The sequence below is a fragment of the Monomorium pharaonis genome, chromosome 1, assembly GCF_013373865.1.
Source record: "Monomorium pharaonis isolate MP-MQ-018 chromosome 1, ASM1337386v2, whole genome shotgun sequence".
Classification (NCBI taxonomy): Eukaryota; Metazoa; Arthropoda; class Insecta; order Hymenoptera; family Formicidae; genus Monomorium; species Monomorium pharaonis.
This window is the reverse complement of record NC_050467.1, coordinates 37,881,627-37,897,721: the sequence shown is the minus strand read 5'-3', so window position 1 is coordinate 37,897,721 and position 16,095 is coordinate 37,881,627. Positions and strand designations below refer to the sequence as shown.

The following is a 16,095-nucleotide window of genomic DNA, read 5'->3' as shown; positions in this document are numbered from 1 at the left end:
AGTTCGTATAGCGATTAACTCGTTGCACTGAATTAAAAGGGGGGCAACCGTACTACACGATGGAAAATACGAGTTTCCGTTCGAAAATTCTAGCGGGCACGCAACATCGGGCACTGGACCGCTTATTTATTAGTGTCCGCGCATAATTGTCGCGACAATTTACCCGAGCGTTGCGCGCTTATCCAATTGCGTTTATTGCGTGTGTTATTGCAGTACGCGGATTTGAGTAACACGACCTACCCTAATTTGAGCAAGACGGTCTTCGCGATTTTCATGGTGCTCGTGCCCATACTGCTACTAAACATGTTGATTGCCATGATGGGTAATACATACGCACACGTCATCGAGCAAAGTGAAAAGGAATTTGTCAAGCAGGTTGGTATTAAAATAATTCGCGATCTTTTATAATTTAATATCCATTTTTCGTTTCGCTTTATTGGTTATTGTTCCGAGTGTTGAAAAGCGTCAAAATAATTTTTCAATTCTTCCACAAAGTTATTTGTAATTATTAAATTAAAAATCAATTGTTTCATGCTAAATAAATTCAATGAAAACTGTCGATAATTTAAGATAGAAAATGAAAATAGAAATACTCGAGCTATTGTTAGCTGCCCTATACAAAAGTTTAATGATGATTGAAATTATCTATCTGCGGTAACGTGGGTCACATAAGTAAATATTCAACAAATAGTTCTTGAGCGCGTTTGTTTATTTAAATACGTTTTTATTAATTTTCAATTAAGTGGGCAAAAATCGTGGTGTCTCTGGAACGCGCGGTATCCCAGAAAGACGCCCATAATTACCTGCAAGAATACAGTATCAAGCTGGGACCCGGTGACGACCCGAATAATCCCGCTTCGGAACAGAGAGGCGTACTGATTATTAAAAGCAAATCGAAAACCAAGGCGAAGCAACGTAAGGGCGCCGTGGCTAATTGGAAGGTGATTTATTTACTTATATTTATTCTTTTTCTATGCGTATACCGTGCGCCGGATGCGATGTATATTCAAAGATTTATTCCACACCAATGCATCAAGCGTCAGAATTTATTTATCGGCGTCCCATTCGACTGATACGAGTTCTGATATTGACTCTCGTAAAATGCACGCAGTGAATTTTGTTACGGTGTAGTAAATTTCGTCGAAGAGAACAACGCACAACCGCGCGAAATATTTACTCCAAGATGCATAGAAAACTAATAACATTAATATTTCATTAAATCAAGTTTTTTTAAACAAAAACATTTTCACTGACGTTATTTAAATGTCATTAATTGAAAGAACTAAAGTATTGCACTTACATGTAATTACTGTTAAAACTGTTTCTCGAGTTTTTAATTTTATCTATAAAAATATTGTAATACAAAATAACATCGTTAGTAATTTTATCACTTCGCTCCATGTACTTTTGCAGCGAGTCGGAAAAGTCACAATACACGAATTGAGAAAACGAGGTATGACCGGCGAGGAACTCCGCCGTATAATGTGGGGCCGTGCATCCTTCTCTACTCCTGTGCGAGTCAGGTAATGATAACTTTCATCGTATCTCATCATACCGTATTTCCTCAGAACAATATATCTGTTGTTTTATTACCCTTTCGGTATAATTTCAAAATACTCATACCTTATAATTTCTCTCTCTCTCTCTCTTTCTCTCTTTGCCCAATTTATTGCTATTATAATATTAATATGAATTATGAAATATATACTTATTATCTATCATATTATTATAGGACAAAAATTTATCAATATCATTTCTGTTTCACTATAATTTCCCTACAATATACACCCATCTTATAGTTATATTACTATTTGTTTGGTTATATTATTTTATCATTGTTAAAAAATTTTAATTACATCTTTTTCTATTGCACATTATTTAATTATTTTATATGCACGTATAGATAGATATATAAAAGAAAAAAAAAACAGGCAAATCTATTTCAATTACTCACTGACATTGTCTAGACCGTTCCACGCGTTCGCGACTTGCAGCATGTAGATTTACAGTCGCCCTTGCGGGGAGTGACTCACTGTCAGAGAGACGGTGTACGCGGACGATACTTTTTATCACGTCGTAATTCCGTCGAGCCTGCCACCTGCAATCCGGACATAGCTAATATCACAGGCGTCTAGAAACATCGGAGTCCTTCATGGATTGGCTATGCCTTCACATAACAAACGTGTAACACCGGCATGAACGTGACCGTATCTCGAGTCTATTAAATATTTATGAGGCTCGACGCAATGCGTTACATAATACCTACGTAGAAGGATGTAAGAAGAATAGTCGTACATCTAAAGAATCAAATATTTCACAAAGGCATAAATAATTTAACGTCTTGTAGACGATTTAAGTGCAATTTTGAACGTTTCTGTTTAATAATTTAATTTATCATTTTATTTAATTTATTAGTTATGCATATGTATTTCTACCGAGAGATATCTTTCTAAATTTCACATACAAATTTATTATTACGTTAATCTGTAACTTTAATTGGCAAGTCTGCTTATTAATTATTTGCCTTGAGAGAAAATTAAATTATTATATAATCATTCTGATAATAATAATTCGTCTAAATGCAACGTTTTATATGATACATCAATCTGTCCGTGGAACATTGTGGCCACGTTAATTTCACGTGCATTACAGTCCCAATGCCGGCCAGCCGCAAGTGTCGGCAGTTACTGCAGGTTTTGGTGATGCGTTAACCGCAGCTTTGGACGTAATGGCCTTTGCACATGACTTTGACTTATCCACCGCGACGGAGGGTATACCTACCAATATCGATGCGAAACAGCAGATAAAGGCAGTGCAGTCAAAAGCCGCTCTCAACGAGCAGCAGACGAAAACAATCCAAAATAATCCAGAAGCGATGGCAAGTGTGCAACCAAATAAACAACTTATTGAAGAGCAAACTAAACTATCAGGTCTCACAGATTTAATTGATAAGTCTATCGATCCTGTGAAGGATGTGGAGGTCATGAATTTGAAAAATACAAATCGTAAGTATATGTAAAATTCTTGAAACCTGATAAGTACTTATATTTGTTTCCCTTAACAATATTCCTTAATAATACTAAAAATATGCTCCAAGTGTTTTTTTTTATAAAACATAAAATCGTGCAATTTTTTTTTGGAGAAATTAAATAGCATTGAATGTATAGAAACAAAAGCGCTCGAAGAAACTGTCGAAGATCCATTTCTGCAACTCGCTATCGCTTCCGAGACTACAACAGATTACAAAAGTCTACTGCAAATGGCGAAATCCGCTGTAGCCACAAGCGAAGCTTCAATGAAAACCACGATCGACCCGCAAATTCTAGCACACTTTGCCATGGTGGCTCCACCGACCACTGAGAAATCTACTATCGTTAAGAAACAATATTTCATGGAGTCCAGCGACAATGACCTCGGCAGTAAGTATAAAATTATTAAAATTATTATTAAATTTCGTAAATTTCATAATTTATTAAAATTAATCTTTGGACAATCCTCTTATTATATATCAAAACGTATTATATAAAAATACAACGTACATTTTTAATTTTATAGTTATTACTCTTAAAGATATTGAAGTACAAAGATTTTATTTCATTCTGATAATTATACACTCCGAATAATGTATCTTAGTATATTAGCGACACTATTTATTACAAAATCCTTAATCAGATTAAATTTTAATTGATTTTTTTTATTATGTTTTGCTATCATTCTACGCAAACCGTTGCATAGTTGAATGAATATGAAATTGATATGAATAAATAATGCAGAATTACTGTCTCTTATAATTGAAAAATGTATGTTAATTGTTTTTACAGACAATAATTTACTTGGCACCGAAGCTCGTCTTCGAAGGATAAAATCAGCGAATAACAGATTCATTACTACAGCGAAACGGTCACGCTTCAACGACGATGACGACAGTTCTACATCTACAACGTCTGTCGAGCGAAGTCAACTCAGATATCGGCCACTTCTGAATGATCCGGAAGAGAGATCGACTAATTGTACCGAGATCGAAGGACAAAAGATCGAAACAATTAAACCGGAGGTCAAGCAGAACGGCAATATTCCTACCAAGCCTTCTAATAAAATCCAAAAACGTCGGCCAAAAACGGCTAAGAACAGGTAGTAAAATCAATAATAAATTGCAATATTTTTCCCGATTATTTTATGATAAATTCTATATTTGAGAAATAATAAATTTAAACATTGAAAAAGTATTTTTAAATTCTCGACGAGAAAATTACGCAAGTTGTTCTATATTCCACACGCACACACACACACATACACGCGCACACGCACACACACATCGGTTACTAAATTCAAACTGAAACCAAATTTAATTTTTGACGAAAAATAGTCAATTCTATAAAAATACACGAATTCGTAAACGTCTCTAAACTTAAACAATCCTATTTAATCGCCCATAAAAAGCTATAAATTCGTTGAAACCTCATCGATTTGTTTCTCTTTAATCATACAAACATATAAACGAAGTAGATATTTATTGAACGGAAAAACTAACCGTGACGGCCGACGATGGAATCTATAATTTCCAAGTGCATAACATGACATATTATAATTGACACATCTTAAATGACACATTAATAAAATTCCATTTAATAATTATCTCACATCGTTAGTTACGCAGTGTTCCACACCGTTTGTACTATAGATTCTTCGTCGATTAATTTTTCTTTAACAAAAGATATTATAACAAAGATATTTATAACTTTAGCATATAAAAGCAATATGACAAAATCATTGTTAAAGTAGATTATTCTCGAAACTAAATTTCAATTTAAAACCTGGCTAGAAATACAAACATTTGCAACGCAAAGATTTATACAAATCGCAAAGGTGCAATAATAAATGAATGAACTTTGATATTCTCGTTAAGGAAAAAATTTCGTATTTATAAAGTTCTAGACGAGAAAAGAATTCACGACGTTGAAAAGATAAATCCGGTGGTATATTCTGCATAGAGCGATATCGGTACCGATTGACTGCTTTCGTAATCGGTCGGTGCTTTTTACGATGCATGCGCAGGGTATCACCCAAGGAAATTGAGGAGCCGGCGAGGAGAAGGGAATCGATTGAGCGGAATAAGGTGGCCTCACCGCCAACGTCGTCCTCGGATCCGCTCGAGCCATGGAGCACGCGTGGCATTACCGACATGAACACGATATTGGCCTGGCGGGAGAGCGCACCGGACAGTCCTTAATATGACTTTATGACATTTCGCGCTGCACCGATCACGACGATCACGGATGACGACGTCAATGTCAACGCCGTGGGGTCGTGCACGTGGATGATCGCGCATAAAGAGATCTTCGCGCCCGAACGGAGCCGTTTATTTTGAATACCGTAAGTCAAGTTTCAAAAAGTCTAAACCCACGCGGCAGGCAGGATTATATACGCTCATTTAATTCTATCAACATGCAAAGCTGATCTCTAACGTATATGAAAGTTATGTATAGATGTACCTGCGATTTAGGAATAAGGCAGAATGCACGATTATAAATAATTACAAGAGCGCAATAGGCGAAGGATAAAATTAATCAATGATCTCTTTTTACGTACGTAAATGGTCGGCTTACCGTTTTTCCGGGATGAACTTTGAAACACAGATTAGTGTCGCATATATTAGTTTTTGACGATACCACGTGGCGCTTGGCGTAAAAAAGAGCTTGGGCTTTCACGGGGAGTATATAAGTTCGAGGGCTAAGCAGTTTGTAAAGATATACGATCGATTCAAAGCGATTTGCATATATAGCGGTATTGTGTGTGTAGGTGTATTGTTAATATAGGTATTACTCAATCTTACTCGCGAGGCGTGTATCTCATTATGGAAAACATGCCGCCAAGTAACAGGCTTCCGTATGATAATTATTAAAGTAAACACACGTATGCCGGGGACCAAGTGATGTTAACTCACCGTTACGTAATTTCCACAGGGATTGCAAGATGTAAAATTTTCGCATATATGTACATATATCTATTAAAATAAGCCACGGAGGAATTTCTCAAAGATGTGGAATGGTTAGCGCAGGTAACCTTCTCTCGCGTATGCTTTATAAGATACTTGTAACTTTAATGGAGATTCCCAATTTTTACTCTTACGAAATTTGCCAATTACATAATTAAAATATTTAAGCAAGTTTAGCAACGTCGTGTAAAATAGTAAACTTCTTCTGTAATCTCGCTTGTAATGTTAATTAATTTCTTATTTTTATGTAATTTCTGCGTAATTCACACTAAAGATTAGGAGAGAATTAGATTAATATCAAAGATATATTTCCATCCGTTAGAGACAGAAGTATCTATACTTGGATAATTTGTTCAAATTTCTGTATAAACACCTGTACGTGGGTGTTATTTATATATAAAATATGTATAAAATAAATTATTTTTAAGCGTCAGTATATCATCACCCTTTAAATTCCTTAAATTAATTTTATTTTCTTTTGCGTTTTATTATTCATACTGCCACTTTTCGTTTTAATCAAAATGTTTGACAGACCATTATTCGGAAATGTAAATTGCGTTACTGACAAAACAATCAACCCTTGCAAAATTGAGTTGTCGCATATGCATACCATTTTACGTTAAAACGTTAAGCAAATTTACAATGTCGTTAAACACGTCACGCAGTCCGGACTCGCAAAATTTGTGCCTTTTTACTCCACGTAATATGCGAGACTATTACATGTTATATTTATTTTTTTTTATTTATCGCTCAAGAAAAAATATTGGTCGTTTTATATTCAGTTAAGTGCATAAAATAAAATGTATCGCGCAAGTATATAAAATATATATCCAGTAATGGTTATCGATGAAAATTTTTAATCACTCGCAATTGCAATTTACTACGTCTACGCTATGTAGTAGTTTCGTCTACAACCCCTAGCTGCTGTTGTGGCGAAAGGTGCTAGAAAGGCGGTGGATGTTCAGCAGTCTCGGGAACACAACGAAACTTGAGAAGTTCTTACCTCTCGCGCGTATTGAAACAATAATGATATGAAAGGCGGACCTAGCTACGATACTGAAATGAAAACACGTGCCGCGCACACGGCACGGGAGAGGGAACGAACTTGCCGAACAGGCACGTTTACACGTTATAACATCTCTCGTGGGGGAACGATCGAACAAACAAATTTCGAACCCGCCGCTACGCCAGAAATTCACCGTGATATTACTATCGAGAGCTTTATAAATCGCACTTAGGGGGAAAATACCGCGTTACGAAATTGTTCTACAAACAGTGCCTTATATAAGCGGAAGAAAAAATCGTTTATATATTTTAAGTCGTTTTTTTTACCCTCGCTTTCGTTTCGATTAACTTAACGATTTTGCGTTCCGTGTTTTTTATCTTTGCTAATTATTTAATTATTGTATTATTACAATGGTAATGGTATGTAATAATACCGTATTATTAATATTATCACATATTACACATAATATCACATTATTACAATACATTACATTATAATACTGCAATACAATAATACAATTAACCCTTCATTACTCTCGTTCGACAAATAAACATTAATATTTTTGTGATGCGCTTAAGAGATTAAAAAATAAGCATCTTTAATTTCAAAATAAAATAACCGAGAAAAAATTTAATTTTTTTACAGAAATGGAAAGTTAATAATAGCTGCAATAACGTTATATTATTAAATATATTATGCACCATTTATTTTTTATAAAACATTGTTAAAACACGATTATTGATCGTCTTTTGTAAGTCTTGGTTCTCAAACGTGCCGCATTTACATCGGTCAGACCCGCCCGAATTAAACGAAGTGAAATATAGACTCCACGGTACTCCGCAACAACGGAGAGGAGAATAAATAAATTTGGATATATAAAGCGATGTGCCATGCAAGCAAATAAAAATATCGGTCTGCCGAGTGCCGGGCATTCCGCCCGTTGGATAATTTATCAGTGGCCCGCCCCGATCCCGGCAGCGATTTCGTTTTCTTTACGCGGCAACGGGCGAATTCTCGTCCGATAATAAATGCAGAATTGAAATACTTCGCGTACGCGGTGCCGTTGTTGTTTAGATACACGTCTCGTCTCTCGTTCGCACATCGATCAGGCATAAAGCCGATCGGCGCGACGCGAGCTCGAGTCTCGGCGCGCCGCCCGGTTCGCAGAGCGGCGATATGAATTTCCATTTCGCGTTGCGCGATAAATTTTCTTTGCCAATCCGGCATCTCGAAACTGTCGAAGTCGCTCGAAATTGATTCGCGCGATCTGAAGTTAGGCAACTCACGGGGGAGAGAGAGAGAGAGAAAAAAAAAACAAGAAAACTTACATACGTCGCGATTAAGGGCGAAGTATACGTAAGGCTGAAGCACGCGATTGTGCAGCTGACGCATGTGTGTGACTAATCTCGCGCGAATGGTTTGACGACGATGAGATTTAATCGGAGGACAGTTCGTATCTTTTGCCTCTTATCTCTCTTTACGCATCATAGCAACGGCGATGCGAGAGGAAGGATGTCGACGAACGAACACGAGGATCGAAATTACTGTCGCATTTGTCCCGATCACACCATGTGCTTGTTCCCTGTAAATATTTATGAAAATTGTTCGATAATGTAACGTTGCATGTGCATACGTAAACTGTATTTGATCCATAGAGAACAGCAACTTTGTAAGTTCAGTACTCAATCATGATAAAATATGCTAACGTCTGAGATTTTCGAAATCTAATATGTCTAACCTAATTTTTTTTATTGCTACGGGATATTCGTTATTTTATATGCGAAATTGAATGCTGTTCTTTCGTAACAAAAGAAACAGCTGTATAGGGAAACGTTGGTAAATACGCGCTATTCAAATTATTTTTATTATATTTCTCATTTCATACTGATTTGTACACAAATAAATGTTAAAAATTGTAGTTTGATGTTTTACTATAATATTTAATCTTTCACTAAAAACAAATTAATTTATTTTAAACCTTTTTGCAATATACTGCAAAAGATACGAATTAACAAATTGGTCGCCTCAATCCTGTAAATCTTCCAAAGTTGTATCGCCTTTAAAAAATATCGAATTTATCAGTTTAAATATAATTTAAAATATAACGAATCATCAACTATAATATTTTTTATAAATAATTCATAAGAAAATATTAAATATTTAATAATTAATAACAACAGAAAATTGAAGACATTAAAATAAAACTAACTGTATCCATTGTTTACAATCAAATAAAAATATAAAATATTGAGCTACGATTTAGGCGATTGCTACCCATTCAGCCACTCTCATCTACGCATTCGTGGTTTGTAATTCGTTATTCATCCCTGTAGTCTGACTGCGAGAGCGCGGACTGCACTGACATGGAGAACAACGATCTCGACGATGTGGATATCGAGACTGTACTGGTCAGTCATAATCTTTATCGCGTCGCTATTGCGAATGGCAAGGAGAGCCGCGGAAATCCCGGACCGCAGCCCGCCGCAAAGATCATGATGGAATTGGTAGAAAAATCGACGGAACACGCGCGACGCTCGCGCGATATTTAATCATTTATCTCGAGGGAGTGGTGGACGGCGTTTGAAGCGTCATTTGTTTCGACAGATCTGGGACGACGAACTCGCCGCTATAGCGCGTCGATGGGCGTTGCAGTGCAACCTCTTCGAGAAGGATCAGTGCCGAGACGTTGGCAAGTAACTCCAACGGATATATCTCATTTTTCATACCCCTCCTCCTCCCGCCGCGCCGTTATTTTTCAATATCCAATAACCCGTGCAGACGTGAAATTGTTCTACCGATACAACTACCGAAACAACGTGCATGCAGCGTTAGATACATAAGAGACCGGTACTCTCGATCATTTAATTCTTTAATCGAGAACTTTCGGGTTTCGAGTTCATTCGGAGCTTATAGAGATTTTGGTGATAAAAGTACACGAAAACAATATTCGTATTCATAAGAATGGAAACGCGACAATAATGGACGGCCGTCCATCTTTAAAGCATTGAATACGAAACTCCTCGAAATTACAGTTGCGGTTTCGATATCTGCAAAGTTGGATAAACGTGCCAAGAGTTTCATTGTTAATAAGACAGAGCTGTGAGCAATATCGTTTTAGTGATCATTGTTTTCGAGACAAGCGCTAGTATGAAAGAGAGAGAAAGAGAGAGAGAGGGAGAGCAAGGTGCATACGGACATCTTATCGAACCAAGTTGCTTGTTGCAGAACGATTTGGAGTGTGGCAGAATGTGAATGCGCTCGACATGGACAGCGTGGAAAATAGCACGAGTAGAGAAAGAATTCACTTTCATATCGCATCATGGTACGACGAGGTGGAAGACTTCGACAATGCGGAAGTCGGGTAAAACTCGAAAGTAGGCGCGTATGTGTACATATAGGATATACAGGATGTCCCATATGCAGCGAGATACCTTTTATTTATGTATCATAGATCGTTTGATCAATTTTTCTTTAGCGCACATGGATGGAAGATCATCTATTATTCGTCGCGAGTTCTCAATTTTCAATAATAAATATCCTTCACTTATTGGCATCTGACAAGTTTTAAATTGAAACAAATTTTAGCGAAATAAAATTTCTTTAAAATCAAATTGTATCAAATTAATTTTCGTTCTTGATTTTACACATTTTTCATAGCTTTCAAAATATTTCTTTTCATTCATTTATAACTTAAAAGAATCCTGGGATGTTGTAAAATAAACGAATTCTACGTTAGTCAAAGACTCCACAAGAAATAACTGTGTGGTCTATGGGATATACTGTATACGCAAATCGCACGTCGGGAACCGTCGCGTACACACGCGCGCTTTCCTTATGCGCATCTAGGTCGATAGTAACGCGTACACGAATCGCGAATGCTGTGAAGAGGAAGGTACAATAGCTCGAGCAGAGTTGATCGGAACGACTCCTTTGTGTCGAGAGACTTCGCTATCCCTTTGTGAATGGCCGATGTTCGACCCGGCGTATAGACACAGCTAACTCGGTCTCTCCCGAATTTTGGGGGGAAGGTTTGCGCAGTCACCGCTCTGTTCTTCGCTTCCCTTCGTCTCCCTTCCGCCTTTCCTCTATTTCATCCCATACATCCACCCTCGTTTCTGCTTTCGCTCGCGATCGCGGTGGTGTAGTGTCTCATGGGAATCATTGCTGGTTTTATAAAACTCGGTACCAAGAATAGAGACTTTACGCTCTACCTTTACGATTCCTCCATGAATTGAATAAGATTTGCAAAATAAGAAATTCAAATACGTAACTGCCTTTTTTTTGTATATTTTCTCTAAATATAAAAAATATCTTGAACACGCAACAGAATTTATAAAAATGTCATTGTAGTGTTTTGCTAATTTTAAATAAAAATTAAAAATATATACAAAAATAATGAAAACAAACCATTAAATTCTAAAATATTAATTGCATTTTGTTTTTACACTTTTTAATATTTATTTGAAAAAAGTTGTTAATTTGTCATTTAATCTATGAGTTTGGAAAGAAGATAATCTTCTTCAAAGATGATTAAGATAATACTCATGTATTCTTGTGGTAACTATTTTTCTTAACGTACTGGGCAATAGTGCATTTCGATTACGCTTTAAAGCCGGTACTGCGAGAAGTTTACAGACACTGAGGAGGAAGAGAAAAAGAGAGATGAAGCGACTTGACCGTCAGGGAATATAACCGAAGATCGATTGTATGGAACAGAGGGTGAAAATAGAGGATGGTGTTCTTCTTCTGTCGCCGGGAACAATCAAAATCGCGTATTCTCTCGGCAAATTGGAAATCGAGAGTGCTATTGTATCGGTCCAAATTACTCGATAGTACACGGTATACACGGATCCCCCGGCAGCTATGAACGAGCCTCCGTCGTTTTTTATTATTTCGGTCTGATAGAAAAAAAGGTTTCAATTTTCTGCAGGATACATGTAAAAATGTGATACAATCAGACTCTGAACTTTAACCTTGTAAAGCGTGCTCGAAAGGGAGCTGTACAAAAACGCATTACCTCTCTCTTTTTTTACATTTACAGTTTTTTTTTTTGCGTCAAATTTTATCCGAGTACGTTGGCAAAGTAAATTGGTAACGGCAAATAAATATAAAAATATCGTTTATTCCTAGGCATTAAGAATTAAAAGATAGTTTTAATTTACATACAATTTTCACAGCAGCCCTTTTAGCAATTTGCCTTTCAGAATTATCAATTATATGGTTCAAACGAGATCTTAATTATTTCCACCTTTCCTTGCCAGACTCAATTAACAATTTCCGATTTTCAAAAGATAAAGCCATAAGATAAGCGTTAATCTCTGGAATCTTACAAAAGCATCTCAAACTAGGAAGAGACCTGTCCTAATTTGAATTCAAGTTGTGCGCGTCAATGGAGAGGGCCCGAGGGCTGGCTGCCCGACCGTCCACCTTCATTTAGCCCAGATAATCGTGCCTTTCAGACTAGTCAACTATTCTAGCGCGGCGTGGCAACTCTCCTCGTACATTCCCCTCGCATCGGCTACGTTCATTTACGTTGGTTGCGGCCGCGCGATTTACACGCTTGACTTGAGCAAGACCGCGGCGACGGTCGGCGAGTTTGGGAATCGGGTCGAAGTACTCGTGTGTAATTACGGACCCGTCGATCGCACCGCACCCCAACAACTCTACAAGCTCGGCCGACCGGGCCTGTGCCCGCTCGGGACCCTTCCCAGCAACCGTTACCAGTCCCTCTGCAGTAAGTATAAGCTATCTTACGAGAACTTGGAGCTCAGGCTACGTCTTTTAATAAGAACAGATTTCGGCCAAAATATTAGATCATAAAAATGTTAGCGCGTTAGAAATTACGATGGGAAATAGGTATCATCATCTGTGCGTCCCTCAAATTATATTTTTGGCAATTTTGTAAATAATTTTTTTTTTAAATTAAGTAATAGCGTTTGTACACTTTCTTTTAGAATTTATTCTCAAAATCATAGATAGTTGTGAGACAATATAATCATCGAGGAATTTTACTGTTATTTTAGTAAAATGTAACCAAACTCTTACTAAAATTTTATTAAATTTCAATAAAATTATAAAATACATGATTTTGAGGGAAAATTCTAAAAGAAAGTTCTCTCCGTGTAACAGATGTGTGACGCAGCATTTATGCATTTAAATAAATATATTCAAAAGTAATACTAATGCGAAAAATGCGCGAGGTAAGATTTAACATTAATAAAGCCTAATAATCCTTCTGTGAGTACGTAGCCACAAGTAGTCTGTTTGCAAATCTTAAATAATCGCGCCGAGGTTCAACATCATTGTCGGCACATTGTCCGCCCATGCACGTTCGTTACTACTTACTTAGTGATTGAACACTTAAATGGAGTCGGTTATCCGTTCATTCGTCGTTTCATCGATCGTTACAGGACACGCGACCACTCGGTTAATCCTTAAGCACGAAAGCTCGTTTATCTTTATCGGTGTTTCTGAGTCTCAGATGCCGAGGGCACTTTTGTATAAGAAGATTATCTTTGTCGGCAAAAGTGGGAAATCTTTCTCTCACCGTTAATACCTGCTGACCCGTATTTCGATACGTATTTTTGTGATCATTTTTTTATATCTTTATATATATATATATATTTTTTTTGCATTATTGAAAACACATGTGACGATACAACGTTTCGAAAATAAATTTACGGAAAGATACAGAAATAATATTCAATAAATCCGTGTCTATCAGAAGTTTCAGAACAGGAAATTTTTTGTCATAATTTTCAGACAACAAATATTTTATAATTATTCTCTCGCGCTTTTCGTATTAATTAAGGGAAAGCTTTACGTTTTCACGTATAATGTATCATTTCACTTTGAAACCTGCCGATATGTAAATACAAAACGTCCGCTGCTATACGCGATAAAGATGGAAGGAACAAAGTTGCTATCTTTCATTATCGCGTATATCTTCTCCCACGTTGATCACATTAGTCATCCGGACGAAACCAGGTTAAGATCCGTCGATGCGGATCAACGTTTTCGTACTCATTCTCGGCTGACGTGCTCAGAATGACAAAACTGCAATTAATGCTGAGTAACCTTGCTTTATTAAAATGTAAAAAAAAAGCTATGGCTACTTTTTTGAACGATCAGCACCGCTCTTGTCATACGATGTATAGCGATTATTCATCCCTTTCTGAACACCAAGAACCTGACATAAGAATGATGGATGGACTAATATTACCGAAAAGGACATATCGGCCGTTCCCCGATAATAATTTAGACGTTCTCATTCTTACCACGTAACATGTTTCCGAAAGATGACCCCGTAAATAAATTTATAGATGTTTCGGAAAATGTCGAGAAGCATTTCTAAATGAAAATATATTGGAAGCCAAATTAAAGAAAATTATTCTAATATAAAAATGTATTATTTCATTTAGACATTAAAATTAGAATAGTTAAGAAGTTTAAAAATTCAAGAATTAATATATAATTAAAGAAATGCCATTTGATATTAATCTCGAAATTCTATCTGAGCACTGATACATATATATTGTTTTATTCAGGAACGATGCAAGATTCGCCATTTCTGAACAAATCAAGTCGAAGATCGCTAGCGAGGAACGAGCAACAGATAAGCAATTGTACATCTTCTACTGTCCATATTGTCTCTTTGAGCCAGCTATTGTTCTATATAATCTCGCTATGCTTAACGTTTTGATTATATCATTGTAACGTAGATAAGCTAATTAAACATCACATTTTAAGATAATCCAAAATATTAAGCTAATATGCAACTATCAGTTACATACTGTTATCAAATGTCAGGTGTATCTAAATTATAATGCATACTGTGTGAATTTGAATATGCAATAATGTCATTGTAATCTGAGTAAATGTAGCATTGCTGTTATGATCACGAGTAAATTGTGAGTAAAATTGTCAGTAACAAGTAGTCGATGATTTAACAATTATTAGTTTATAAATTATGGAAATGTGATAAATATGTGGGAATATATTACATTACGAAATTGACTACGGAGGATTTTATCATAAATAGCCTGAATTAAATCTAAATTTAACGCCTACTAATTAAATTTACATTTATCTTCGTTTCTATCAGAAAATGAAAACTAATTTATCATTTATTATGTTTTCTGAAATTTTACGATTCAAGATAAACAAAATTATGTCTTGATAAATTGAGAAAAACGAGAAGTTTCAAAACTCGCTTTTAATTTTATATTTTCTTCAGGCTTTTAAAATTTTTAAATTTGGTTTATCAAAATTACGTGATTAATTAATTAGTTCAAATTTTATTTAAGATAATGGACCTGTCTCTTTAAAAAGATAAAATTTCTAAATCCTTTTTAAACTTGTACATACCTTTTATCACATATACATACGTGTATTGTTTTAAATATCCATTAGTAAATAATCGAGTAAAATGAAAACTAATTTGACTCACCGATTCGCAATGTGCAGCAGCGGAATTTGTATAACATATTCTGCAAGAAAGAAATATATTATATTTACATTGCAGGCGCGTTCGATACACTTCAATAATATTTCACGAATTAATTATTATCGAAATTAAATCTTTATTTTGCATGTAGAAATAATTAATAAAACGCGAGAAAAAACGATAGAGAGAGAAACATAAGGAGAGTTTGATCTCAGAATTTATCATCAAAATCATGGGTTGTAAGAAAACACGAAAACACAACAATTTAACCAATTTATTAAATTTATTCAAATTTTCTTAAAAATGTATAACAGTAGTTTTTCTCGAAATCCATGTCCCATGACTATCATAATTTTGAAAATAAATTCTCTCTGTAAAAATTTTTTTTATATATAAAAGGATGTTACACATTACGACGAGCAATTCGATAGTGCTAATTAAAATTACGTCACATAACGGGGACACACATAAAAAAATTGAGCTTAATTCGGGAAAACGTGTGGCGTCGTAATTATTCGAGACACGGATCGCTACGCTGTACGTACGTGATGGCACACAGACTACATCATGTTTTGATACTAAAAATATAAATATCATATAAAAATACTGCGTTTATTAACGAAAATATCAACGATTGCGTGTATGCAG

At 35.8% G+C, this 16,095-nt stretch overlaps 2 protein-coding genes across 3 annotated transcripts in view; both read left to right on the top strand.

Annotated features, from left to right (window-relative positions):
- LOC105836286 overlaps positions 1-8,316 on the top strand; it is a 35,349-nt gene extending 27,033 nt beyond the window's left edge. Inside the window, exons 7-13 of one of the 2 annotated variants that reach the window (XM_012680221.3) lie at positions 214-375; positions 744-941; positions 1,414-1,523; positions 2,653-3,005; positions 3,168-3,419; positions 3,822-4,131; positions 5,056-8,316. In XM_012680221.3, the coding sequence (XP_012535675.1) occupies positions 214-375; positions 744-941; positions 1,414-1,523; positions 2,653-3,005; positions 3,168-3,419; positions 3,822-4,131; positions 5,056-5,230 (1,560 nt within the window). In that variant the 3' untranslated portion in view covers positions 5,231-8,316. The remainder of the gene's footprint in view (positions 1-213; positions 376-743; positions 942-1,413; positions 1,524-2,652; positions 3,006-3,167; positions 3,420-3,821; positions 4,132-5,055) is intronic. The other variant, XM_036295138.1, reaches the window with a different exon arrangement.
- A 197-nt stretch (positions 8,317-8,513) lies between these two features.
- On the top strand, positions 8,514-15,489 carry LOC105836278 (venom allergen 3-like). The gene is made up of 6 exons (XM_036291851.1): positions 8,514-8,585; positions 9,335-9,505; positions 9,606-9,690; positions 10,227-10,362; positions 12,461-12,735; positions 14,549-15,489. Exons 1-6 carry the CDS (start codon positions 8,514-8,516, stop codon positions 14,701-14,703), a joined length of 894 nt encoding a protein of 297 aa, XP_036147744.1. The 3' UTR covers positions 14,704-15,489.
- Positions 15,490-16,095: the final 606 nt, after the last annotated feature.